The sequence below is a fragment of the Chionomys nivalis genome, chromosome 23 (genome assembly GCF_950005125.1).
Source record: "Chionomys nivalis chromosome 23, mChiNiv1.1, whole genome shotgun sequence".
In the NCBI taxonomy this organism is placed as follows: Eukaryota; Metazoa; Chordata; class Mammalia; order Rodentia; family Cricetidae; genus Chionomys; species Chionomys nivalis.
Genome location: NC_080108.1, coordinates 11,318,778 through 11,346,620, shown reverse-complemented (window position 1 = coordinate 11,346,620; position 27,843 = coordinate 11,318,778). Strand labels below are relative to the sequence as shown.

Sequence of the window (27,843 nt, the reverse complement as noted above, 5' to 3'; positions counted from 1 at the left end):
CTGAGAAAGAAATCAGAAACATTACCCTTTACAATAGCCACAAATAGCATAAAATATCTCTGAGTAACTCTAACCAAACAAGTGGAAAACCTGTATGACAAAAACTTTAAATCTTGGAAGAAGGAAATTGAAGACACCAGAAAATGGAAAGATCTCCCATGCTCTTGGGTAGGTAGAATTAACATACTAAAAATGGCAACCTTACCAAAAGAAATCTACAGATTCAATGCAATGCCCACCAAAATCCCAGCAAAATTCTTCACAGACCTCGAAAGAACAATACTCAACTTCATATAGAAAAGCAAAAAACCCAGGATAACCAAAATAATCCTATAAAATAAAGGAACTTCTGGAGGTATCACAATCCCTGACTTTAAACTCTACTACAGAGCTACAGTGCTGAAAACAGCCTGGTATTGGCATAAGAACAGACAGGAGGACCAATGGAGCCAAATCAAAGACACAGATATTAATTCACACACCTACAAACACCTGATTTTTGACCAAAAAACCCAAAAATATCAGATGGAAAAAAGAAAGCATATTTAACAAATTGTGTTGACATAACTGGATATCAACATGAAGAATTAAAATAGATCCATATCTATCACCATGCAAAAAACTCAAGTCCAGATGGATCAAAGACCTCAACATAAAGCCAACCACACTGAACGTCATAGAAGAGAAAGAGGGAAGTACACTTGGATGCATGGGCACAGGAGACCACTTCCTAAATATAATCCCAGTAGCACAGACACTGAGAGCAACAATTAATAAATGGGACCTCCTGAAACTGAAAATCTTCTGTAAAACAAAGGAGACAGTCAACAAGACAAAACAGTGGCCTACAAAATAGAGAAAGATCTTCATCAACCCCACATCAGACAGAGTACTGATCTCTAAAATATACAAAGAACTCAAGAAATTGGTCATCAAAAGAACAAATAATTCGATTTTAAAAATGGAGTATAGACCTAAACAGAGAACTCAACAGAGGAATCTAAAATGACTGAAAGATACCTAAAAAAATGCTCAAAATCCTTAGTTATCAGAGAAATGCAAATCAAAAAAAGTATGAGATTTTGTCTTATACCTATAAGAATGGCCAAGATAAAAAACACTGATGACAACTTATGCTGGAGAGATTGTGGGGTAAAGGGAACACTCCTGCATTGCTGTGGGAATGCAAACTGGTACAGCCCCTTTGGATGTCAGCATGGCAATTTCTCAGAAAAGTAGGAAACAACCTTCCTCAGGGCCGAGCAATACCACTTTTGGGTATATACCCAAAGGATGCTCAATCGTACCACAAGGACATGTGCTCAACTATGTTTATAGCAGCTTTGTTTGTCATAGCCAGAACCTGGAAACAACCTAAATGCCCCTCGACCCAAGAATGGATAAGGAAAATGTGGTACATTTACACAATGGAGTACTACAGAGCAGAAAAAAATAATGACATCTTGAAATTTGCAGGCAAATGAATGGAGCTAGAAAACATCATGTTGAGTGAGATAGCCCAGACTCAGAAAGACAATTATCATATGAACTCACTCATAAGTGGCTTTTAGACATAAAGCAAAGAAAACCAGTTTACAATTCATAATCCCAGAGAACCTAGACAACAGTGAGGACCCTAAGAGAGACATACATGGATCTAATCTATATGGAAAGTATAAAAAGACAAGTAAATTGTAAAAAGTTAATGGGGAACATTGGGACCATGAGAGAAGGTGGGGGGGGGAGAGAGGGAGGAAGGGGAGCAGAGAAAAATGTATAGCTTAATAAAACTAATTTTTAAAAAACCCTAAAATTCAGTCTCCAAAGAACACCAACCCACATCCCAATTGATTCTCAACTCTGTCTCTTCATAGTCTCATATTTTATTATAGGGAATAATTGTATAAAACACATACAGATGTTTGTACAAGGATGCTCATCACACCTGTAAACTGAAAACATTGGTAGGTGAGGCTTTCAAGGGCAGGGGAGGATCATGCTTTCCATAGTGTGGTGACCACTGACTGTGATTCTTCAGCAAAAACCAAGGAACTGGTTTAAGTGAAACAGAAACCTATCAATGAGAAAACATCCTTATCAGGCATAGCCAGAGGCCAGTGACAACATTAAAGGCTGTGTGATAGCTTTTTGAGAAACAAGCAGAGCCCAGAATCTGCTGTGGTTCTGAGACCATTTGCCGAGTGACTGGATTTGGGATTTTGCTGTGTGCATCCTTATGAAATGCACAGAGCAGGCGAAGGCTCCGTTCCTTCCCAAAGATGGAGCTTAACGGGACAATCTCTTTGCATCCAGAGGACGCGCCAAAGGATTATCTCCTTGTTTTAAGTATGAACTAGAGCGAATCCATGCCACCCCTGGGGAAACGAAAGGAAATTATGGTCCAGACATGATCCTGAAGGGAAGGGGGAATCCCCTGAGGATTGACAACCACCGGTGAGCACGTTTGGGAGCCGCAGCCCTAATTGACGCCACGTGAATGCCTTACCACTCTGCAGACAAAAACTCGGTCGATCCTGCTCCTGCCTAATGATGCCCCAGCTGCCCCATGGGAGCAGATTTGAGTCTTCTGTGAGAGAACCAGCACTGCCTGGGGCCCCCGAAACACCCACGGAGAAAGTAGTGGGACAGAGGAGTCTGAGAAAACAGCTAAAGTTGAAACAAAACTCACTGAGAGGAAGCCGCGAGAACCACACACACGGAAGGAAGCCTGCACAGACTGCAAGATCAACACACACTGTGTTTTAAAGACATGAAGGAAGTAATCGAAAATTCAGAGCAGAAACTGAAAATGTCTCAGTGAGTTGACTATTAATAAATTAATATTCAGAAGTAAACAGACTGAAAGGGACATTTATATAACAGCACTAAAGGGAAGACAGGAGAACTGGGGCATAGGTTTGAAGAATATCCAGATGGTAACACAAAGATATGGGAAATACGAATGAGAGCTTAAAACTAGACAGTGACCCCTTACCCACTTAGCAAATTTGCAGAACGAAGGGACCTACATCATCTGTCTGTCTGTCTTCTATATATCATCTATCTACATATCATCTATCTACCCATCCATCCAGTACTTCACACGACAACATCTGAAAGACATTAAACCATAAACTCAACAAACTCAACAAACCCTAAGTAAAATAAATAAAGATTAAAGCATAACAAAAACCATTTCTGAGGAAAACTGAAAAAAAAAAAAAAACAACACTCAAATGTGTAGTCCTTAAAAGCCTTGAGCAGGAGCTGGAGAGTTGGCTCCGCGGGTAAGAACACTTGCTGGGCAAGCGTGAGGACCTGAGTTCACTCCTGGAGCTAAGGTAAAATGCAGGCTTGGTGGTGTGCACACCTGCAATCTCAGCATCTGGGGGAGGGTGGGGACAGAAGGGTTGTTGGAGGCTTCGTAGCCACCAGTCTAGCTCCACACTCTCTGAGAGGCCCTGTCTACAAAGAATAAGGTGTGGGGGGCACTAGAGAGGTGGCTCGGCAATTAAGAGAACTAGCTGCTTTTGCAGGGAACCATGATTCAATTTCCAGTGCCCACATGGCAGCTCATAACTGTCTGTAACTCCAGTTCCAAGAAATTCAATATTCTCCTCTTCTGGCTTCTGCCAGCACCAAGCACACAAGGGATGTACAGACAGTACATGCTAGTAAAACATCGTAGCCATAAAATAAAGTGTGTGTGTGTGTGTGCGCGCGCGCGCGCGCGCGCGCGCGCGTGTGTGTGTGTGTGTGTGTGTGTGTGTGCGTGCGTGTGCGCGTGCGTGCGTGCGTGCGTGTGTGTGTGTGTGTGTGTGTGTGTAAAAGAGAGAGAGACGGGAGCAGAGGCTACGCAATAATTCTGGGCACAAAAGGCCAGGTTAAAATTTTTAGTAAAAATGCCAGGTGAGTTCCTGATAGAACATCCCCATTGTCTCAGTGTGAGGGTGCACCCCTCGCGGTCCTAAGTTCCATGCTCGTGCTCTGTCTCCTGCTCTTGATTTGGACCTTGAGATTTCAGTCCGGTGCTCCAATGTGGGTCTTTGTCTCTGTCTCCCTCCATCGCCTAAATGTTTTTCTTTGGGTTCACCTTCTTAATTAGCTTCTCTAGGATCACGCATAATAGGCTCAACGTCCCCTATTCATGGCTAGAAACCAAATATGAGTGAGTACAGGATTCGCTGAACATAGCGGACAATGAGGACTACTGAGAAGTCAAGAACAATGGCACTGGGTTTTTGATCCTACTGCACGTACTGGCTTTGTGGGAGCCTAGGCAGTTTGGATGCTCACCTTACTAGACCTGGATGGAGGTGGGAGGTCCTTGGACTTCCCAAAGGGCAGGGAACCCTGATTGCTCTTAGGACTGACTTAGGGAGCGGGACTTGATTGGGGGAGGGGGAGGGGGAGGGAAATGGGAGGCGGTGGCGGGGAGGAGACAGAAATCTTAAATAAATAAATAAATAAATAAATAAATGCCAGGTGAAAACAAAATGTTTTCTACACAATAAAATTCATCAATTTCAAGATGTTCCAGTATTCACAGGTGATGCGTTCATTCCAAGAATGGTCACTGAAACGCTGGATGGCATATGGATGTATATATGTGTGTGTGTGTGCGCGCACGCACAAATGATAAAGCAGAAACCTGACATCGTCCTCCAGCCCCCATACACACATACATCTGCAAACACCGCACAAACATACGCCACAGACACACAAATAAATTAATTGTTCGGAGCAGCAGGCAGAGAGAAATGAGAAACTGTCTTCCAACAGGAAGCAATTAACTCCCTTCTCAGCAGGAACTGTGTAAGACAAACAACAGGAAACAAGTCATTAAGAACCATATGTGTGTGTTCTTATGTCTGTGGGGTGGGGTGAGGTTAAAAACAAAGGAACAAAAATTAGATTAAAATGTGGGTACCTAAAATCATGTACATACAAGCAACACTAAACAGGCTCAAGAGGCTATTGATGTCTTAATTCATTTATATACATAAATATAATTAATAATTAGATACAAATAATTAAAGAAAAAGTGTCCAAATTTGAGAGGGGATAGAAGATATGGAAGGATTTGTAGGGGGAGGTGGTGTTAATACAGTACGCATATGTAAAATCTAAAAAAAAATAAAAAAAACTAAGATTTTAACAAAAAAGAAGAAACACATGCAAAGCAAAATAAAACTGGTGCACTTTATAGGAAAAAAAAGCAGATTTATTTTTATTTATGTATATGAGTGTTTTTCCTGTATGTGCACCTAGTGTGTGCCAGCTGCCCGTAGCGGTCAGAAGAGATACTGGATCCCCCGGAACTGGAGTTACAGATAGTTAGGTATTTCCACAGGAGTGCCAGGTATTGAACGTAGGTCCGGTGGTAGTTGAATGAATTGGCTGTCACAATCTCATGGGGAGCGGCACTATTAGGGCGTGTGGCTTAGTTGGTGTAGGTGTGACCTTGTTATAGGAAGTGTGTGGGGATGGGCTTTGAGGTTTCCTGTGCTTGGAATACTTCCTAGTGTGCCAGTTGACTTCCTGTTGCCTGCAAGGTGTAGGGCTCTCAGCTATTCCTCCAGTGCCATGTCTGCCTGCATGTTGCCATGCTCCCTGCCACGATAATAACGGACTGAACCTCTGAAACTGTAAGTGAGCCACCCCAATTAAACGTTTCCTTTAAAGAGCTGCCACGGTGATGGTGTCTCTTAGCAGCAATAGAAATGTTACTAAGACAGGTTCTCTGCAAGAGCAGAAAGCACTCTTAATCTCTGAACCATCTCTCCTGCCCCAATTAAGATGATATTTTTATTTGAAAAAATAATAGTAATTGTTCTGCTAAATAATAACATGTTTAAATCTCAAAATAAATATAATTCTGAATGTGCTCATCCACATTGTACAACCTCACAAATTGCTGATGTAACTAAAAGAATATAGACTGTAGTGATACCTTTAGCCCTCTGTATTAGTTCCTTTCTTGTTGCTGTAACGAAACAACACGACCAAAGCAACTCACAGAAGGAAAGGCTCCTTTGTCTCATGAGGCCAGAGAGACAAGGGTCCTTCGTGGTGGGAAACATGGCAGCAGGCAGTAGGCTGGAGCAGGATGCTGGGGGCTGGCATCCCGAGCCACAAACAGGAAGCGGAGAGAGTGAAGGGGGATGGTTCCAGACTTTGACAGCTCCAAGTCCAACCCCAGTGACCAGCTTTCTCCTTAGCCTGCCCAAACAGTCCCGCCAACTGGGGACCAGATATTCAGATGCCAGGGTCAATGAGGACATTCTCACTTAAACCAGCATAGCCCTGAGGAAACTGAAAGATCAAAACAGGCAAAAATTCTTCGGGGTAACTGCAGAACACCGTGTCTTTTTAAACCTGCACAAATGCTTCCACGAATAAGCATTTGCACGACCATCAAATCATTTCCAAATAATAAACGAAGAATTGGGATGGCACACTGGAAGCACCACAAATAAATGGAGAGAAAGAAAACTATGGTTTCTTGGGTAGGTAAGGTTGGAAAGGAGGCCTAGAATATGTCTGGGGGGTGCAGCACTGGAGGAGACTTTTCTTGGTAATGCATCACTTTGATACTTGGCTGATAGATTTAAAACTACACAGAACTACACCTGCATTGTAGCAATGTCAGATTTGCCATTTAAAAAGTTGATTATTATTAAATTTGTGTATATATGCGTGAATATGCGCATATAAACGTAGGTGCTCTTGGAGGCCAGGGGCATTAGAGTCCCCTGGAGCCGGAGCTGCAGGAGACTGTAAGTCCCCTGAAAGAGCAGTGCACAATCTCTCCAGCCCCCGATTCCCATTCCCATGTCATACTATGGGCACGTGAGATCGCTGCTGTAAAATGGTATGGGATGGTGGGACTTCTCTGTGTCACCTTCACAGTTCCCTGTGACTGTGTGGTCCTTTCAAAAGCAGGACAACACCTTTTTGAAGGTACCTGGAAAATCCCTGTGGATCTGGAAATAAAGAAGCATCCTTGAAGGGAGGTGTGGCCCTCAGAGGACTGCACTGGACATGTGAAGCATTGAGCACAAAACCAACATAAACGTGTACTTAGCCAAGTGTCTGGAACGCAGCTAAAGACGCAGCAATATATGTAGCGATAGTTACCATCCTGAGTGTTTGTATTAAAAAGAGAAGATGAAAATGGTGAGATAATCATTAAAGGAAGCTGGATGGAACAGATTAATGAGGAATTTTTAGAATAACGATGTGCACACAGTACAGACGCTGAACAAATGAACAGTGGGTTCAGTGAAAAGCTTTTAAAATGTTGGGGCTGCTCCAGAAAAGGACCCTGGGGGAAAGACAGAAAACACAAATGGCATAAAGGAGCATCGCTATAGACGCTGCCTCGAGAGTCAAAGGATGGCAAAGAGACACGAGATATATTTGAGCAATCAGGTGAAGTCGGGAAATTATGAGAAAGCCTGCTTTTATCAAAACCAACTCCAGAAAAATTTGGAAACCTTCATGGTCTCGTAAAAACCGAAATAAGTTGAATAGTAAGCCTTCCCACAAGGAAAACACTAATTCCAGATGACATCAACTGGAAGTGTTACAGATCACTACAGAAATAAGCAATTTGAGACTTTGGTAACTAAGGACCACATCTCTTATTTTATGAGGTTTGTTGTAGTTGGATATGAACTATCCCTAAAATAAAATCAAATTAAATTAAAATAAAACGATAACAACACACACATGTTGCAATTTTAATCCTCAATTGATAGATCCAACCACTAAGAAATGATTGGCTGCTGAGGCCTCTACAGCATCAGGGGACAATCCAATGGCAGGTTCGTAATCGGTTACTGGGAGTAGTTGGTAGCAGGTGGTTCTAAGCTGGAAGAAATGGGTCAATCAGGTGTGTGATCAGAAAGATGCGCCTTGTGCCCAGTACCGCCTCCTCCTCTCTGCTTCCGGATGCCATGAGGGGAACATCTCTGATCCGTCACATGCTCCCCCTAGGATGTTCAAGTTTACTATAGCCACAGTAACAAATGGCATCCGCTGACCCTGCACGGAAGCCCCGGGAACCATGAGCTAGAGTAAGAACCTACTCCTTAAATGGTTCCTCCTGGGTTCTCGTCACGGGGACAGAAACATCCAAAGCTAGACAACGTTGATACAGGGAAAGGATGAGAGAAAATAATGAAGAAAGGTTCGCAACATCGTGAGGTACACGTGACTCTGGATCTAGAACAAGAAAGAAAGACCACGTGGAAAGCAGTCTCACACACGAGCGTAAGATCACAAACCAAAATAGAAGTCAACTCTATCCAGTGATCCAAAGGATTGTTTAATATTGGGAAATATATTTAAAAAAACCTACAGATTAGCAGACTAAAGAAGCATATCAAATAAAAACAGCTAAAATAAAAATTTTAAATAAGACTCAGGAGCGATAACATTTACAACAATATCCAATATTTCAAAATCACCCATCATATCCACACTGGAAAAGATTTCAAAATGGGTAGGAAAAAAGATTCATGGATCTCAACATTGAGATAATAGAAATATTTGAATTAACTGTCAAAGGTCTTTAAGTAGAAATCAAGTAGTTCTGATAAAAAAAATGTATGATGTGCCTAAAAAATGATAAAAAAATAAGAAGTTTCAAAAAAGCATTATGAGAAATGAATAATCCAATCAAAATCTTAGAACTGCAATGTATACTTACCAACTGAACAAACCACAGAGGACTGGCTCAAAGGACAGAGGAAAGATTAAATTAGAAGCTGGAACAAGAAAATTACTAATTTACATTAAATTACAACATTTCTAAGGGCATAAAAAGAGATCTACTTAAAAGCAATTCAAATAAACTTTCATGGAACTTGTAGAATCCTAGCAAAAGATCTCAGAAGGCAGAGGAAGGGTTGAGAAGTACCAATGGAGATCCTGGCTAAGAACTCCCCAGATGAAAGAAAGGGTGGACAATGGCAGATCTGAGAAACAGAGAGGGTTACAAACAGGACGAGCCCCAACAAATCAACATAAAAACATGTTACACACATATTAAGGGAGATGATCCATGCTAAGAATTACAACAAATTGCATATCCTCTCTCATCCTCAAGGCCTAGCAAGTCACACACATGCACGCATGTCTAAATGGGTATACATGCGGAACTCCTAAAGCGTTAGAAAGGAGAGGTACAGGGAGATGCTGGGGGAGGGGGCAGAGGACACATGTGACATGGAGACAGAAAGGAGCCTTGGGGGACGTCACAGGAAGGGTAGGAGGCAAGGAGGCAGGGAAGGGAGGGGACAGACAGATCTACTAAAATACTTTGTTTTAAAATGCCATAATGGTATATAAATCTTTGCTAATTTAAAACATTTTTAATTGAAGAAATTTTAGTTAAATTCATTAATGAATTTGGGAGAGTATAGACACCTTTTCCATTTTTATAAGCACGGTACGCAAACATCTCCGCCACTCAGGCAGGCCTCATTTTAGTGTCGTTCAACAAGGCTGTGTAATTTTTTTCCAATAACAACTTCTACATCTCTCATTAAATTATTTGCTAAACATTTTCTAGTCCAATCATAAATACTACCCTTTTAGTAACACTGTTTCCAAACGCTGCTTTCTGGCATACAGGATGCACTTTTCAACTCGTCTCTTAACTCACATTCTGTTTGTTACTGTAGATTTATATAAAGTTATATAAAAACCAATGCAGACAGATGTGTGCCCTTTCACACCATTGCCCCCAGAGGTAACATCTGCCAGACGACAGTCCAGCTCTAACCCCACCATCAGCCCAAGAGCAGCTGAAACAGCCGTGAGCTGAGACCTCTTGCTCCGTGGACCTAGATAAGCCTTTCTCCTTTGAGCTGATTCTCTCCGAGGCTCTTGATACAGTCCTAGAAAGCTGGATAACACTCTGGGCCTTCCACGATGACTCAGGTTTGGGCTCATGAGCATTCCTGACAGAGGTGGCTGTACAGGCAAACTCTTGAAGGAGGTAAGGCACAGACTGCATGCAGGGGTGGGGAGAAGCTGAGATGGGCTGCAACCTGCATGCAAAGGGCGATGACAAACAGCCAAGCTGGAAAGGTAGCTGATTCACTGATTCGTCCCAGGTTCTATATTCTCCTTCTTCCCAGGCAAACTCTTCACTAGCCAAATGGTGACTTGCCAAAACCAACGAGATTCAAAATGCCAACTAATGAAGCCAACTTCTAAGGAAACATTTCCAAATGTCTTCTAGCATTGGAAACAACTAGAAATCACATGGAATTTGGGTGAGCATCAGCAAGTGGGCATGAATCATACCTGTGGGCTGTCTCTCCCCATTTCCTGCACACGGACCACCCTTGCCTCTCTCTGTGTCCTCTCATAGACTCTGGGGACCCAGCAGCTCCGTGGGAGTCCTGGAAGCCTAAACCTCCCTGACAGTGACTGCTCTCAGTGCCCGCAAGTGGCTCTTCTGTGGCAGGAAGAAGACAAGCAGCCAGGGTATAAGGTTTCCTGCTCGCCAAGAAAGCCTAGGCCTCAAGCCACAGACTAGGCTGCTAGGAACTGGTCTGCCCAGGGAGGCCTTGGCACACACACACATACACACACACACCCCGCACCCACAGCACATGCCAGAGATGCAGACGGTTGAGCTGACTGTCCACCACTGACTCACGGTAGACGAGTGGTGACTTCACCTAACCAATCTTTTAAATGTGTAAAGAAAATCAGAATGTGCCACACTGGATCAAAGCACTTCACATCCCAGGGAGCAGCTCTAGAAGAAGGACTCCCCCCCCAACACGTGTCTGTCCTCCTGACTGTTTTCCTCCCCCAGGCTGAGCACCGCTGACTCTAGGTCCCAGCTAGAGGATGCTGACACAATGTCTGATGTAACCCCACATGTTGGCTCAAGAGAGGGGCTATGCCAGCAGATACTCTGTCTTAAGGGTGGACTCATTGTGCCGATCCGTAAATAGTTCTATCCATAAATATTTTTTAGGGCAATTACTCTGTACCAGTTCTCCATCTCAACAAGGTCTGTCTCCCACAGTACCTTAAGACAGGGCCAACTTCAAAGAGTACCAAGGGCACAAGCCAGTTTTGAAGTCAATGTGGTAACCTGCTAAGATCCGGCCAGAGAGAAAGTGAGGAGCACACGTGGATGAAGGCAGCGACTTCAGCAGGGGCACTTGTGTGCCCATCCCCTCTCTCCCAGAGATGTGTGCCATCCAGAGTGGTCCATGGCATGAGTATACACGTCTCTGGGCTGGAGGATTGCCAGGGCTTGCTGGAGGATTGCAGTGAATAGGAAACTGTGGGTGACCACTTGCTTACACCGAAGATCCTTATGATGATGGGCAGTGGGGGTGGCCAGGCAGAGGGTGATGGCCAAGAGTCAAGATGGACCTCCCAGCAGCCAGGGCAGAACTCTGAGGAGTCCAAGCCCTTAACTGAGACTGGCCTGCAGGTTCCTTCAGGGGCCTATTTGTCTAAGTGGAATGACAGAAGAATTGATTTGAAAAATCTTTTCACCTTGACGTATTATTTTAGACATTTGGCTTGTGGATATCATTTGTGCCCTCAGCTCAGGTCCTGCCCCTGTTAAAGATAAGCCTGTAACAAATGTAAAAAATCAGGCAGAGGCAGGCAGATCTCTGTGAGTTCAAGACCAGCCTGGTCTACAAGAGCTAGTTCCAGGACAGGCTCCAAAACCACAGAGAAACCCTGTCTCGAAAAAAAAAAAAATCAGCTAATCTAAAACATAAGAAAGAAAACAGAATATAGAAGCCTGGCAGTGGCAGTGCACACCTTTAATCCCAGCACTCAGGAGGCAGAGGCAGGCGGATCTCTGTGAGTTTGAGGCCAGCCTGGTCTACAAGAGCTAGTTCCAGGACAGGCTCTAAAGCTACAGAGAAACCTGTATCGACAAACCAAAAGAAAAAGAAAGAAAGAAAGGGAGGAAGGAGGGAGGGAGGGAGGGAGGGAGGGAGGGAGGGAGGGAGGGAGGGAGGGAGGGAGGGAGGGAGGAAAGGAAGGAAGGAAGAAGGGAGAAGAGGAGGAGGAAGAGGAGGAGAAGGAGGAGAAAGTGTAAGCAGTTTGGAAGAAGGACAGGATTCATTAGGTTTACACTTGTCGTTTCTACACAGCCCCCTGGAGTTATAGTACCAAATCTGTTTATCTAAAACAAAAACTTTTTTTCCACAATCCTATGGGTGTTCTGCCTGCATTATGTCTGTGCACCACATTCATGCCTTGTGCCCATGAAAGCTGGAAGAGGGTGCTGGATCCCCTCAAACTGAAGCTGTAAATGGTTATGAGCTACCATGTATGTGCTGGGAATCGAACCTGGGTCGTCTGGAGGAAGAGTAACTGCTCTTAAGCACTGAGCCTTCTCTCCAGCTCCTAGATTTGTTTCTTTACTCCAGATAATAGCTTAGAACATGTAAAAATCCAGTATTTTTAGAAACTGGAAGCAAAGATTGAAGGGGGAAGGAAAAGAAAGAAATGGGGAAAAAGGGAGTGCCCTTCTCTGGTCTAGCTTCCTTTCCTTGGCTTTAATATTCTGCTCAAATGACGTTTTTAAAAAAGTACTCTTTGGGGCTAGAAATATAGCTCAGTTGGTAGAATGCTTGCCCAGTATGAACGAGGCTCTGAATTCGATCCTCACCACTGCTTAAATTGGGTGTGGTGGGGTATGCCCCAGAGGTAAAGGCGGGAAGCTCAAAAATTCATGGTCTTCTTTGTTCACATAACTCAAAGGAAGGAAGGGAGGGAGGGAGGGAGGGAGGGAGGGAGGGAGGGAGGGAGGGAGGGAGGGAGGGAGGGAGGCGGAGGGATGGAGGGAAAGAGAGAAGAGAGAGAAAGAGAAAAAGAAATTGAATGAAAAAACAGTTTTATGTGGAAAAAAGATAGTCAGTCCAAAGTGTCAGCAAAACCCAGTTACTTCCTCCTGTAAGTGTTCTAGGTCTGATGGACCAGGGGTCTTTGGAAAGCTGGTCCTGGAGCAAGTGGCCCCTGGGACCTCAGTGTGCTACACAGGCTCACTCACACTCTCACTGAGCTCCAGCCATCCCCGCTGGCTTTGCACACCCACAGGCAGGAATCAGCCCGATCCTGGGTGTGCCACACACAACCTTCCCGTGATGCTTTCTTTTTTAAAAAAAGATAATTTTTCTTCAAGTTGACTGTTTATGCAACTTCCTCTCTTTGAGTTTCATATTAGGCGTGTCTAGAGCGGGGGCTGACATCACGGGGTCTCTTCCAGATGTTGTTTGAAAATCGGTGTAACCATGGCACTGCTGGAAGCCGAGAAGCCCATCTGAGCCAGCTGAGTCATGCCTGAGCACAGGAAGCTTCTGTTGAGGAGAAGCAGGGAGCCCAGCAGGGACCAGAACATCCCCGCTGGAAAGAAGTGGGTGGCCTGAGATGTTCTGAGGGTTCTCTACGGTACTGGGACCAGCTATGGCCTTTGACCTCCCTGAGCTGGCATCTTTGATAAAAGGAGGGGCTCAACCAACCAAAACCTTCCCTTGCTCACAACACATTAATGGGTCTTTAAGACTCACCTGTGCTCACTTAAAAGGAACCACCATATTCCCAATTCCCAGCCACACAGTACCTCTCTCTCCTCTCTTGACGCAGACCTGACTGAGCCATCAGGTCAGCCTAGCCTGTACCCTCTCACTCTCGTCCCAGCCTCTGCTTAGCCCAGGATTCCTGTCACATCCACACTCCTCGTGGTCCAAACTTCCACCCTACTCACCTGGCCTCCCATTGTTATCTCCACTAGAATATCCCCTCTCCAAATTTACGTCTGCCCTGAACACAGTGGGAATTGCAATGGTCTGGTTGGCCCCACTAGCCTATAGCACCGTTAAAGCCACAACCCTTGTAAATGTTACAGAATTTATTAATTACTCAATTACCCAGAAACCAAGTTCTCACCCCTGAAAAGAGGAATGATGGTATCTACCGAGCAGTTGCTACAGGCACAGAATCAGCACGGATGAACAGTCTCACGCGAACACCTAGTCCTGACTTCTCAAATCCCATCTAAGGCGTGTTCCATCCAGTAGCATTCTCAGTTTCTAAGAGGAGGAAATTGAGGTGCAAGGAAGAAACATGAATTGCCCAGGATCAGACACATAGTATTTGGGCAAGATCGATTCCAAGCCAGAAAATCAGAGCAGTGAGCCCACACCCCGATCTCATGCTGTTAGGGATGAGGCTATGGCTGCCTCCCTCCTAGGGTCTTGGGAGATGAAGGACGAGGAGATAAGAGTGGTAAACACAGCACAAAGATGAGCAAAGATAAGTGAGAAAGTTTTTTGTTGCTAGGATTTTTGGTTTCTTCCCATTTTCCTCCCTTTTGCAGATACGTCGGCCTGGACAGATACATCAGTGGAGCCTTGGACATGCCCATGTGTGCCTAGTGGACAAGACCCAAGCTCTCAAGCACCCTCTCCTCTATCTCTTTGCTTAAGCAGTTTTCTCTACATGCAATCCTTTCCAGCATCTTCTGCCTAAAAGAACAAAAAATGGTCCCTCATTCAGGGAACCAATCTGCTTTTCCTGATCTTACTCCAGCCCCTCCTCTTCCTCTCTCTCATGCTGCCTTGCTCTCATACACACCCCTTCTCTGAGCTGCTGCTCTGGCCAGATGTGCAGCTGGAAGGGACCCCCTCTCATGGTGTCACACTTTGCGTCCCCCATCAACAAGCCCTTCAGCTTTACCTGGCCCACAGGAGTCTGTCCTTGCCCTGACTCTTCTGTGGGACCTGCCTGGTACTACCTCAGTGTACCCCCATCATTGCTGGCCTCCTGAGAAGGCTCCCCATCACCGTTTGCCAGGCCCCTGAGTGCTCCTGTCAAAACAACCTCATCATGTCCCTTCCCCGCATCCCATCCTTATAATAAAGCCCCAAAGCTTTGCCACAGCCCTACTTAGGACCTTGGCTGCTACCTTGGCTTCCTGTCCTGTTGTTCCCCCCTTTACTCTCTGCCTGCTCTGTTCTAAACTTCTGGATGCTCACAACATACTTTCCTTCTTACTTACTTTTCTCTTCTCCCTTAGGCAAATTGTTGCGTATTCCAGGCTGAATCGAACGTACTGTGTAGCCCAGGTTGTCCTGACCCTGCGGCCATCCTCTTGAATCAGCCCCCTGAATACTCCTAGGATATAATTTTCTTTCCCTTTGCTGCATGTGCTGTCCTGGGAGGCTCTAGATGCAATGGTCACGTGACTCACTTCTCAATGCTGTTGAGATTCTTGATCGATAATCTGATTGATAGAGAAAGCTTTGTGATCACGGCTCACAAACAGCACCTCATCACCACACCGCACACCCCTTACCCGGCTCAAGGTTTCTTCGTGGTCCCTCTACCAAATGCTGCATCATTTGCATTTAAGTTGTTGACATCTGCATCCCTTGGCCAGATGCAAGCCACACAGTGACAATTCATCACACAGTGCCTACTCCAGGTAGATACTCAGTCAATACTGCCCGGAGGAAGGAGAGCCAACACCCCTTGACACATGCTCCTTATTTCTCAGCTCCGTCTGCTGTCCCACACGCCTCTTGGGGTATGGCTTACCCTCTAAGCAGGCTCTCTATGGACAGGATTTGGATCCCCACAGTGCCCAGCACATAGTAGGTACTGAGAAAATGCCTTGTGATTCAACAGGAATGTCCACCCTGGGAGCTGGAGAGATCTCCAGATGATTTTGGAATATCGCCTACCTGAGCTCTCACACTGTGATTAATAAACTTGACTCTCAGACTGGAGATGTAACTCAGCCAGTAAAGTGCTTACGTGAGAACCTCTGGATTTGACCCCCAGCACTGCTGTGGTGGCACCCATCACAGGAGAGGCATGACGGGAGAACGAGAACTTTATGTTCTTCAGTGATACAGGAAATCCAAGGCCAGCCTGGGATATATGAAACCCTGTCTCTAAGCAAACCCTCAGATGAGTAAATCTCTCGCCATTCCTGGCATGCTGAGAGCCTGGTCAGCTTTTACCTAAAGCCCATCAAGATGCTGGCTTTATCTTCTACTCCATAAGATGAGCTCAAGGCTCATCGGTGGGAGTTACCCCAAACATGACGGTGCAGCCTGCTCTAGGCAAGACTTTAAGGATGCTGCTTGTGTCTAGACGTTGCTAGGGACAACCGACTCCATCTGCTCCATAGTGTGACCTGATGCTACATATTAGAAAAGTCCTCAAGAGTGAGCTTCCTCCTGGTGGTCAGTATGTACAAAAGTACCAGACTTCGCCAAGGCAGCAGAATGCCTTCTTTATCTGCTGCTGGATCACATGACTGCCTCAGGGTCTTGGCAATAGACTATGAGAGAAACCCCTTGGTCCAGGATTCTTTGGACCCTTGAGAAGTCCCTCCTTCCGTAGATGGCACAAAAGCAAATGCATGGCACTTCTTAGCGAACAATCACAGCACATCTTTAGCCTGGGTGCCCCATACCCCACAATTTCTATCACACGAGGACAGCCGTCTAACCAGGATAACATTCTCAAGCCCCAAACACTTAACGCTGGAATTGACTGAAGGGACCTGGAAAGTACTCGCAGCTGTGTTGGGGAAGCTGCCTTCCCATCCCATGCTTCTTAGCTGCTTTCCCGAGGCCTCTCCTGTGTCCTGGTAACCTGGTACCCTTCATCCTCAGAGATGATGAAGGGTAGCTGTGTTTTGACCTGCTTACACTTTGTCCATGGATGCTTGAGTGGTGATGAGAACTATTGCCAATGGCATTTTCCCCCAGGGCTCAGTCCATCTCCAACTGACACCACCTCTCACCAACTGTCTCAGAGAAGAGTGTTGGCTGTACCTGATTCACCAGCAAGTCTACTGCTGTGAGCTCTAAAAGGTCTTGCTGCCTCAACATTTCCCTTGTTGCTGTCCAAAACGAGAACTCCTTGATTTTCTAACTTTTGCGTAAATGGATTCAAAGATTATGCCATATCACTTATGGCATCAGACAACAACTCTGAGCCCTGCCGGAGATACAGATTGTGGCCATACCTTCATGAAGAACAACTTCCTACAGTGTTTGCCCCGATCACTCCCAGCTGCTTGGAGTTGCGAAGCCTCCGATGCCAGCGCCAGATCTGGAATGTTGCCGAGCCCGGCCTCCGATGTGTCTGCCAGCTGCATGGAGGAGTGAAGGAGCTCCTTGCCCTGGCACAGTGAAGTCTCAAAAGGGTCAGGGTATCTCTCATCAGGGCTAGAACTGTCATCGCTGGTCTTGGCATTGCAGAGGATCAGAGAACGGGAAATGGAGCGAAATTTTGTGGATTTCCGGCTCTTTCCGGAGTGGCCGTGGGGCTCCATCCTTAGAGAGGAAACGAGGCCACGTTTCTTCCTCTCCTGTTCTCCGGGCCTTGGCCGGTGAGTGGCAGCAGAACTGGGCTTAGCCGCCCCTGCATGAGTCCCTGGATGAAAGAAGAAATGGGAAGAAGTCCTGTGACATGCTGCCAGCTCGAGTCCTGGAACTAAGCCGCAGGTGCCTACAAAGCAGAGCGGAGGAGTCCCTGGACCTAGCCAGTCTGCAGCATTATCTAATGGAGCCGTGTCCCGGGCTCACAGAGACCAAACCTAAACTCTTTATCCAAACCTTCATCCTACAGACAGGGAAACTGAGGAACAGAGGAAGAGAAATATAAATCCAAGATGCTAGCAAAAGATCTAAGAATCAGGTTTGGGGAGAGGCTTAGGAATTAAATTGCTCCCTGGGACCATGGCTTTGTAAGGCTTTCAGACGTGGAAGCTAATCTTCAAATGAAACTCTAGTCTGTAGAGCAGAGCAAGGAGAAGGTCAAGGAGGATTGAACCCACTGCCCTAGGTCCCTTCTACTCCTTAGTATCTCTTACAGTGTCTCCAAAGGAACCCGAGAGCCCAGGACTCAGCCCAGTGACCACTGGTGTATTCCAATACCAGGTGTAGTTGAACGTTTTTCTCTGTCCCTCTGGATCCTCCCCCTCGCCAGTTTCTTTCCCATTCGTGGTCCCCAAAGCCATTTATGAAATATCACTCTGAGGCTTAATATCAATTACAATTGTTTTGTCAATAGCTCAGTCATAATACTGACTAGCTCTCACAATTAAATTAACCCATTTCTATTAATCTATGTATTGCCACAAGGCTGTGGCTTATGGGTGATGCTCCGGCATGTTACTCCTTTGGCAGCTACATGGTGTCTCCTCTACTTCATCTTTCTTTTCTCTGCATCTTTGTTTGGATTTCCCACCTAGCTACATTTTTTCCTGACCATTGGCTGAAACAGCTTTATTCATCAACTAATAAAAGCAACACATATACAGAAGGACATCCGACATCATCCCTCCCTTTTCTAGCTAATTAAAAAGGAAGGTTTTAACTTTAACATAGGAAAATTACATATAACAAAACAGTATTCAAGCAAGATTTACAGTTAGACTATTTAGTCTATTTGTATTAGGCAGAAGTAAAGAAAATACACTATCACCTACCCTATCTTTGTGAGTCTAAGGTCTTATATCAAAATTATCTTTTATTATAGCTAAGGAAAACTCCATCAACTCCATCAAAGACCCCAGAAGGATATAATATTACCTAAGTAAACAGTAAATGCATTGCAAGCAACTTGCAAAACTCTAGAATTGACAGAGACATCTCACAGCCTGTACAGTCACCCACATTCTTTTGCCACATTAGGGCATACATCTTCAGCCTACAGGCCTAGAGTATCTGGCAGACTTTTCAGTGAAGCAGGAAATTTGAAGATCTTTTCTGCCTTGTACTGGCAAAGTTCATCAGTTGCTTTCTTCTGTGTCCTGCAGGATGTCTGGCAGTTTCTTCTGTGGAGCAGGAACCCTGAAGGACCAACCATCCCATCTTCTGGCAAGTTTAGCAGTCACTTTTCTGTGGGTTCTGCCTGTCTAGTTCATACAGCATACCATCAAGCAGTCCAGGCAAGAACAATTTCTTGCACAAATGGCTAACCTTGTCACACTGAAGGCAAATTCCATAACGAGTTTCTCTGATGCCCATCAACCTCTCTGAAGTAATTGGTGCTGCCAGAAGCAAACATGTCTCATTGTCGAGAAAAGTCTAAGTTCTTAAAACATTTTAAATGCCATATCCCGTAGGTCTTTGATGTGTTGAAGGTTATTTAACTAAAATATATCCCTGTATATCTAGAATACCTAACATGACTAAAAGTTTGATTATTATAGATGACTATCTATTAATCTGCATTTCTTAATTATACATTACATTTTTAAATAAACCGCATAAACATAATACCTTAAATTTTTATCAATAGACCGAAATCCATACCAATGTAAAGTATTCATTCGGTGAAGATCTGAAGACTGGGGTCTTCTAAAGGCCAGTTTCCTGCGGCTGGGGTGAGTGCAGAAGGTTCAGTGCACAGCTGGTTCCTGAAAGCACATGTGCCCTCCCTCAGCCCAAGGTTACACCCTGACTAATGTGACACATAGGGCTCTGAGTTCCTACTCCGTCAGCCGTCCCCGCTGGTTCAATCTCCCAGCCTCCTAACCCGAGGCTGGTCCCCTACCAGGCCCACAGGCTGGCACAGGATTGCCAAGAGGCACCTCCCTTGAATTCGGTGTCCATGAGAAAGGTGGCAGAGCGACCTAACACCGTAGCCAGACAAGTTCTGACTCGGGTCCAAGCCACAAAATAAAGCCTGTTGCCAGAACAACAAACTGTGGGATGCTCTTGGCAACCCATCCTGGTGTTTGTGCACATGCAGGATGGAATCGGGAGATGCGCAGAGCTTCCAGCGTTTCACCACAGAGAAGTCTTTACGTGTGCCCCAAGAGAGAATGCCTTCTTAGGATGCTGTCTGAAACCCTTGGCTTACACACACGCATGTGTCCGCACATGCACGCAACACGCACACACCAGAGATCAATATCTTCTCATGTGTTCTTCTATTGTTCTTCACCTGTTTTCATGATGGGCTCTCCCACTGAGCCCAGAGCTCACCTAGCTAGGCTTCCTAGCCAGTGAACCCCAGTGTCCTGTTACACCTGTCTTCACAACACTCGATTACAGGTGAACACTACTGCACCCATATTTTAACCTGGGTGACAGAGATCTAAATTCAGAGCCTTTCCTGACTGAATCAGCCCCAGCCCACGTTGCTTTCTGTATTAATAATTAGATGGATAACTATTTGCAGTGATATTATATTTGTATTTGAATGGATAAAGCCTGTCTGAAGATCAGAGTGCAAAGCTAAGCCACTAGAGGCTGGGGAGTGGTGGCACACACCTTTAATCCCAGGACTCTGGAGACAGAGGCAAATGGATCTCTGTGAGTTCAAGGCCACCCTGGGCTACACAAGATTGACCCAGAAACAGATCCAGGTGGTGGTGCTCACGCCTTTAATCCCAGCACTAGGGAGGGGGAGACGGGAACAATATGGCTGGGCAGAGAGAGGAATATAAAGGGTAAGAGACAGGAACTCACTGGAGAGTGGAGTCAGGTTTGGTGAGGACACAGCTACAGCGTAGTTTAGGCTGTCTGAGGATCGTCCCTTCAGTCTGGGCATTGGTAGAGGTAAAAGGTATCTCTAGTGACTTACCGTTCTGCTTCTCTGATTCAGCTTTAAGCCCTATATCTGACTCTGGGTTTTGATTCATTAAGACCAACTAGAATTTGTGCTGCAACTTCTTGGCAGCTGTCTGTGCATCAGGCTCTGCGCTGGATGTTTTAGTCGAAATTAGCTCAGAAGAGGCAGATCCCAGTGCATCTCTGTGAGTTCAAAGCCAGCCTAGTCTACAAGAGCTAGTTCCAGGGCAGGCTCCAAAGTTAGAGAAACCCTGTCTCGAAAAACCAAAAAAAAAAAAAAAAAAAAAAAAAAAAAAAAAAAAAAAAAAAAAGAAAAGAAATTAATTCAGAAGATGGCAAGAGTAAGTAAGGGCATTTGCCACCAAGCATGAAAACCTGAGTTTGATACCCAGGGCCCACATGATAGAAGGAGGGAAAAAACCTCTACAAGTTGTTCTCTGACCTCTACACACGTGCCATGGCAATGGAGTGTACACACACACTAAATGTAAAAAAAAAAAAAAAAAAAAAAAAAAAGCAAGCAAAAAAGCACCATTGGCTCTTGGGCCAACAAGAGGAGGTGTCTTGGCAAATGAAGATGCTTGCCACCAGGCCTGAGGACCTCGCTCTGACTGCTGGAACCCACACAGAAGACTGACTCTTCCAAGCTGTCCCCTGGCCTTTAAACGCCACACATGTAGTGTGGTGTATCTGTTTGTAATCATGTATATGCACATACTAAATAAAAAGATAAATATTACAGAAAAGAACGTAATTCGGCATTAGCCATTTCATAAGGCGACTTTTGCCAATATCCCATAGCCCTGTGTTCTCCGTCCTTCTAGCTCACGCGGATTCCAGCCAGAGTGGAGCAAGCCTGCAGTGAGAAGGGAGCTGGGTTGCAGGCTTTTGAGCCCTGCTGGCCACACTCATGGGCAGACTGGTTCAAGGAAACCTTTATGGCCACCAGCTGGCTTCCGGTACTGAGTGAATGTGCTGTTTCCATATGACGTCCATCACACACTCAGGGACAACTACTTCAGAATGTCACCTCAGTGTGCCAGGCAGTGTTTAACTGCTTTACCATGTGGTCCTCAGAAAAGGGCTTTGTGGGCTCTGGTACTGCCCTTGTGTTACAGAAAGATGGTCAAAGCATGGGGCAGTGAACTATGCAGCATGGCTATGCAATATGGCTAGAGCCTGCACCTCCGAGCTGTCTCCTCACGGCCCCCATTGCTGACTTCTTGCCTTCACCCAGTGTCTCAGCTGCATGGGGTCTCAACAACCAGCATGTGAACACACTCAACCCTCTTCTTTCCTTAAATCATGTGGTAGATCAGGCACAGTGGTGCCTGTAATCCCAGCATCCCGGAGATAGAGGCAGGAGGATCAGGAGTTCAAGGCCACCCTGGCACAGACAAGACAAAACAAATCTGGCTCCTGTCACCCCATCCTGGTACCCTTGAATAAACACTCTGTGCTCTGTTCTCTCTCTCTCTCCTTAACTCACCACTGCTTCCAGATCTGGTGCTGGGGTTTGCTTCCTTCCGCTAAAGCCATGGAAACTTCTATATCAGTTCCGCGCTGAATGTGTCCAGAGCCTCAGTCACAAAGTCCAGAGGCTACAAACCGCTCCACTGAAACTCACTTTGTCTCGAGAGAATTGCTCAGTGTCTGTTGGCAGTCTTTGAGTTCTCCTCCTAGTTGTTTCTTTTTCAGATATCCCCTTTCAAATCCAAACCATCGCAGTGCCCTTGGGCTGACGTCTCCAGCGTGTCTCAACTCTGTCCTTTCAAGTTCCCAGAACTGGTAGCTCGATGCCAGAATCACTGTGGATAGCAACTTAGGTCGAACCTCCTTCCTTTCAGACCAACATCAGTGGGGGGCTATGCGTGGTATAAGTGTGTGGTGTGTGGCATATGTGGTGTGTGGGGTGTTTTATGAATATGGTGTGTGTGTGTGTGTGTGTGTCACTAGCACACTCGCCATTTGAAAGTTTGAAAGCTAATCAGTTTCGTGTTTAAAATCCTCCTAGGACTTTCTGACACCAGGCAGAGAAGATCTAAGAATAAGTTGCTGAGCACCACTGTTTGGAGAGTGACGTTGACGTGGAAGGTTCAGAGGTCGTGCAGATGGAGAGGAAGTGGAGAAAAGAACAAGGAACAGAAGGACAGGGGGAATGTGAGCAGAACCAAGCCTAGATGCTATCACACAGCAGCTGGACCCAGCCATGCACGGAGTTATGGTATTTATTCTGCTCTACGAATCAACATGTTCGGGTTTGGACTTAAAAGTGTATCTTCATGGACTAATAGTCTTTCAGACTGCTGCTAGAGATCTAAGCTCTGGAAAATAACGCCAGTCAAAGCTTGTCTTCACCCCTGTCCAATTCCAGCTCATAGCAGCTGGCTCTGGCAGTCTTGATCCAACAACCTCCATAGACCCTGGAATTATGTACCCCGTTCCCTTTCTCCCCCATATCTTTTCCTAATCTACAAGATCCTCAGCCATGACCATTCACTTGCCAGGCATCTTCCAGAGCAAAGATGCTACGTGGTCCTTTGAGGATGAGGTGTAAAGCTGTATGAAGGACTTAGGTCAGATGAGGGTCAGCGTCCTTGGTGGAAACTGCTTGCCCCATGAGGATATTTTCAGAGCATGTCCATTGAGTACTGGCAGCTGTAAAAAGCAAGCTTTTCCACAGGGCGTGGCCATTTCTAAGGCTGCTCTCTCCTGAGAGCGGACAGGGACCATGGGATGGGAGGGAGAAAGCAGAAGGGCAAGGCATTCATCCTCCATCTACGAGCAAAGGCTTCTCCACATGAGCCCTGTCAGCCCAGAAGACATGAAAGGGAAAGGATTGCAGGGGTTGAAATGGAGAGCCACGCTTCTGTGGAAGGGGACTTCCCTCTAGGCCTGGCACCAAAAGAGACAGAGGAGGAGAGGGAATAATTGAAAACACAGCATGGCAGTCATGTGGCTCTGCTTAGCCTTGGTAATTGTGCTCAAGACATTGGAACCAGCTATTGCTCTCTCATGAAACCAAATGCCAGCTGTGCCGGGGGCCAGCTGTGCCACCTTCTCAACTCTTTCTGTAAGTTCAAACCAATAGCCTTTCTCTTATTCGGCTCCCCAACCCCAGGATTCCTTGCCAGGGTCTTACCAGGTTTCCTCTGTCCCTAGTAGGTTCTACACGAGGCTGCCCTGAGGTTTCCTACACAGAGAAGGACTTCAACATGGTGCCCCTCAGGAGATCTCCTGCCTTTCCAGACCAGAGAAGGTCAAAGGACTAGAAGCCTGCCTGCTCAAGACCCGGCCAGCATCCCCTCAAACACCGGAAGAGGATTGGCTCTCTACCCCAGGCCTCCCAGAGAACAGAGGTGCGACAGGGGATCACCTCATCCTGTCAGGCAGGAGATTGCCTGGAAAAGAGGGGTGGGCACTGCTGTCCTCACAGTTGCTCAGGACATCTGAGCTGTCTTCTACATGGAGTGCACAAGGGGAAGCACAAGACTACAAGCCAGTGGGCACTTGTTTCCCTTAGAGGCCCGGAAGAAAATTCTAGACTACAGGCTCTGGATCAAGGTTGTAAATCTTCCTTCCCTCTCTTCTACACTCCGTCACGTCCTTTCTCTCTTCTTTCCTTCCTTTCTTACCCATCCCCCATTTGCCTGTTCTCTGCCTCCTTCCTTCCTTCTCTCTCCTTCCTTCCCCTCCTCATCTGCATGTAGCCAGTATGCTGGGCAAAGCCATCACTAGAGAGGAACAGCCTTACATTTTGATCTGGAACATCATTTGCTGACTGGAGAATTGGAGAGGATTTTAAATCACCATGTGGCGAAAGAGGAACTCTTTGATAAATGTGTTTGGAGTTTCTGCGTTCTCCCACAGTGTCCTATTTCAAAGGCAGTTTTGAAGTCTGGCCATTCCAGCCCGGGGCGGCGGGGGGGGGGGGGGGATTTTTTGGTCTTGGACTGAAAAGTGATTCAGAGATAAGAAATGAAGGGAAGAGGTGAATGTCCCTTCTCCTACCCAAAGGAGATCTTTAATAGAATCCATGGGACCCACCGCTGAGTCTGACCCTCTGTGTCTATATATTATACACAGGATTAAGAAGACAGCATCTCTGGGCCTTAGCATCCCTCCCAGTCAAGTAGGCCTTGTTAAAGTAGTCTGTTGTTATTATTCTTCCTCTACCCTACTACATCCCTGAGGATGTACATCCCTGACTGTACTCTCTGGGGCTTTGGCACAGTGAGGGACTTTGCATATCATGCACCAATAGCTGAAGAGCATCTCAGAGACCCCTCCCACTGACACCTGAGCCAACACAGGAAAAGCTTCCCACTTAGGACCACAGCCTGGAGGACTCCAGTGACATAAGACAGCAGACTGACTAGAAGCCACATGAGCTGACCTTTGAGCTTAAGAGACATCCGAAAAGACACTTCTGGACTCTGGAAATAACCTAAGAGGCTACTCTGAATATCTTACACAGGTGTTAAACTTTTGGCATCCTAGGAGGTGGTCCTAAATCACCATGGCACAGGCAGGGCTGGGGCACACCGTGTCACCCCAAGTTCAAGGGCACAGGGCAAGGCAGGGCAAGGGATTCTCCTTGAGCAAGCAGTACTAAAGGGACACAAGGAAAACATGTAATTCATCTTAAGAAGAATCTAGAAAAACTCCAGCAAGCATATTTGTCCATTGTTACTCTGGAAGGACTAGCTAAGACTCAGCGCTTATGACATTCCCACTTCCTATAAGCTTGACCCTTGGGAAGCTGAGCCGAGGGAATCCCCAGAGCAAGCCAGCCTACTACACTAGTCAAATAGGTGATCTGAGAAATGCTTTAGTGAGGGATTGAGGAAGGTGCCCACACCAGCGTCTGAGCTTCCCATGCACAAGCACACACAGACATAGGCACCCACCCACATGTGTGCCCACACACGGGAACACACACACAACGCAGAAAGACTGATTTTGTGAAGGAGCTTACATACTTATTTACCCTACTCATTTTATATGTAAGAAGGAATTTCTCACCTGCATTGATTTCCAATCTACTTGAGAGTTAATGTTGGAAACCACAGCCTGAAGCTTCCTTTAATGCTTCCAGCCAGTTTCCTGTGGGATATGCGCTCAGAGTGAATTCCCTGAGTCTCTCTATGTGCCCTTGGGTCTCCCAGCACTGGCTGACATGGAAGGATCCTGATTCTAACAGACCCTTTTCTGTCACCTTTTGGGGGCTAAGTTCCCTGCTGAGCTTTTTTCCAATGCTGAAGCAAGGTTGAGAAAAGGGCTTAGAATTACTCACGATTAGCCTGGCCAGGTAAGAGATTCCATGAGCAGAAGAGAGGGGGTGTCAGTCCCTGGCCTCCCAGCAGCGGGGAGCGCATGTGAATATGCCAAAGCGCATATTGGTGGTGGCCACCTCCAGCTGGCAGAGCAGGGCAGCCACATCCTAGTTGCTGCACCTGTCCCTTACAGGTGCACTTCTGACCCCACGGTGCAAGACCCATGAAGATCCCTGTTCTGCGTGGGCCCCGACATTTGGGTCACTATGCAGGCAGGGAACTAGCAGCCTAGGAGCTGCTTCCGTGGTCTCCGCCAGCAATGCTTGTAGCCGGCACCACAGCTCCTGACTCTCTGCCTTCCTCTCCCCAGGCGCTGTGCTCACGCACAAGCTGCGCTCAGCAACCCCATCTGCTCTGTGCTCTTTTGGGCAGGGACCTCTTCGTGTTCCTGGCAGACACACCAGGCAACCTTGTCTAATTACAAGACTGACACGGATGGGTCCTAATTTCAGCAGAGAGCCCAAAGAAGAGCTTGGAGTTCGTGGCTAATTCAAAGCCGCCTCCCAAACAGAAACCTGCGGCTTTCAGAGGCATTCGCTTGTTTTCACGGTTTGTATGTTTGCTCCCCAAGTATGGGCCTGTGTGGCTATCGACAGTGAGCTGTGTTTTAAGATGAAGACCATCTTGCCTACAGAAATGTATTGCCAGTACAATAGGTGATGCAGACATAAAGAATTCCCTCTTCTGATAAAGTGTGTGTATCTCTGTGTGTGTGCATGTATCTTGCTATAATGCACATGCTCAAGAGTAGTATACATGGATGTACTCACCTGTGCATACACCCTTGGAGGCAACAGGGCAACACTGGCTGTCTTGCTTCTATTGCTAGCAACCTTACTTTTTGAGACAGGATCTCTCACTAAACCTGAATTTTGCTGTATTTGGATAGATGGGCTGGCCAGCAAGCCCCAGGATCTGCCTAGCTCTGCCTGCCCAGTGCTAAGCTTATAGACATAAGATGCTGAGTCCACTTTTATGAGTACTGGGGATCTGAACTCGGGTCCTTGTGCTTGGGTAACAAACCCTTTACCCACTGCGGCATCTCTCCAGTCTCCGATTACTGTTAGTGTTCATCCACACAACAGTCAGTTCCTAGGTTCACTGTGATTCAGGTACTTGGGTCACATGGAATAAAGACATGGGCCCTTGCAGCCTGCTGGGTACCACAGGCACAGAGGGACACTATTCCTAGTGTGGGTGCTCTGTCTCTCGTGACTCTTTGACTCATCCAAGGACCCCCAAGCAGAGACTTGGAAGCTGAGGGAGGGGTCAGAGACAGCACTGCCCTTTGGCACTCGGGTCAGACAGATCTCTCGGTGGCAATGGAGCTTGGGGGTGTGGGGGAGAGGACTGGGGTGCAATGACGCATTGAGGTTTAAGGTGCTCCTCAGGAATATGAGCTCTGTGCTGTGAACAAATTCAATTCAAAGTGTGTCCCACCTCCCCAAGTTCTTCGGTTTCTCCTGAGGGACAGAAGACAGGGATGGAGAGAGCTGACAAGAAGGCAGGTTTTCGGTTTTTGGCCTGATTTCTCCTAAGATAATTCTGCCTCAGCTCTTTGTGTATGGGTTTTCAGAAGCTAATTCTAAAATGGTTTGCAAGTAGTATTAAAAACTTCCAAGGAATTATGATCCAATAGAGTGTGTGTGTGTGTGTGTGTGTAAAGCATGCACATGGGGAGACTAGAAGACAACTTTGTAGAGGTGGTTTTCTCCTTCTACCTTCACTGGGGTTTCAGGTATTGAACTGAGGTCACAAAGCTTGTGCAAGAAGTGCCGTTACCTGGAGCCATCTTGCCAGTGGATATTGTCCGGTTATGTTTTTACTCTTTGGCTATATAACCAGTTTGCGATTGTTGAGGTGGGTCTTGGGGCTCTATCGTGCATGAAGCCTGGAGTCAGAGG

The 27,843-nt window shown here is 46.2% G+C and overlaps 1 protein-coding gene across 6 annotated transcripts in view; it reads right to left on the bottom strand.

The window, feature by feature from the left end:
• Il16 (interleukin 16) overlaps window positions 1-27,843 on the bottom strand; it is an 81,906-nt gene that overhangs the window by 42,936 nt on the left and 11,127 nt on the right. For 2 of the 6 annotated variants that reach the window (XM_057756088.1, XM_057756087.1), the window contains exon 2: window positions 17,045-17,454. In XM_057756088.1, coding sequence (XP_057612071.1) covers window positions 17,045-17,353 — 309 coding nt within the window. In that variant the 5' untranslated portion in view covers window positions 17,354-17,454. Of the gene's footprint in view, window positions 1-8,716; window positions 8,733-15,061; window positions 15,287-17,044; window positions 17,455-25,899; window positions 26,263-27,843 lie in introns of those variants that run through there. The other 4 variants (XM_057756086.1, XM_057756089.1, XM_057756091.1 and 1 more) reach the window with 4 other exon arrangements.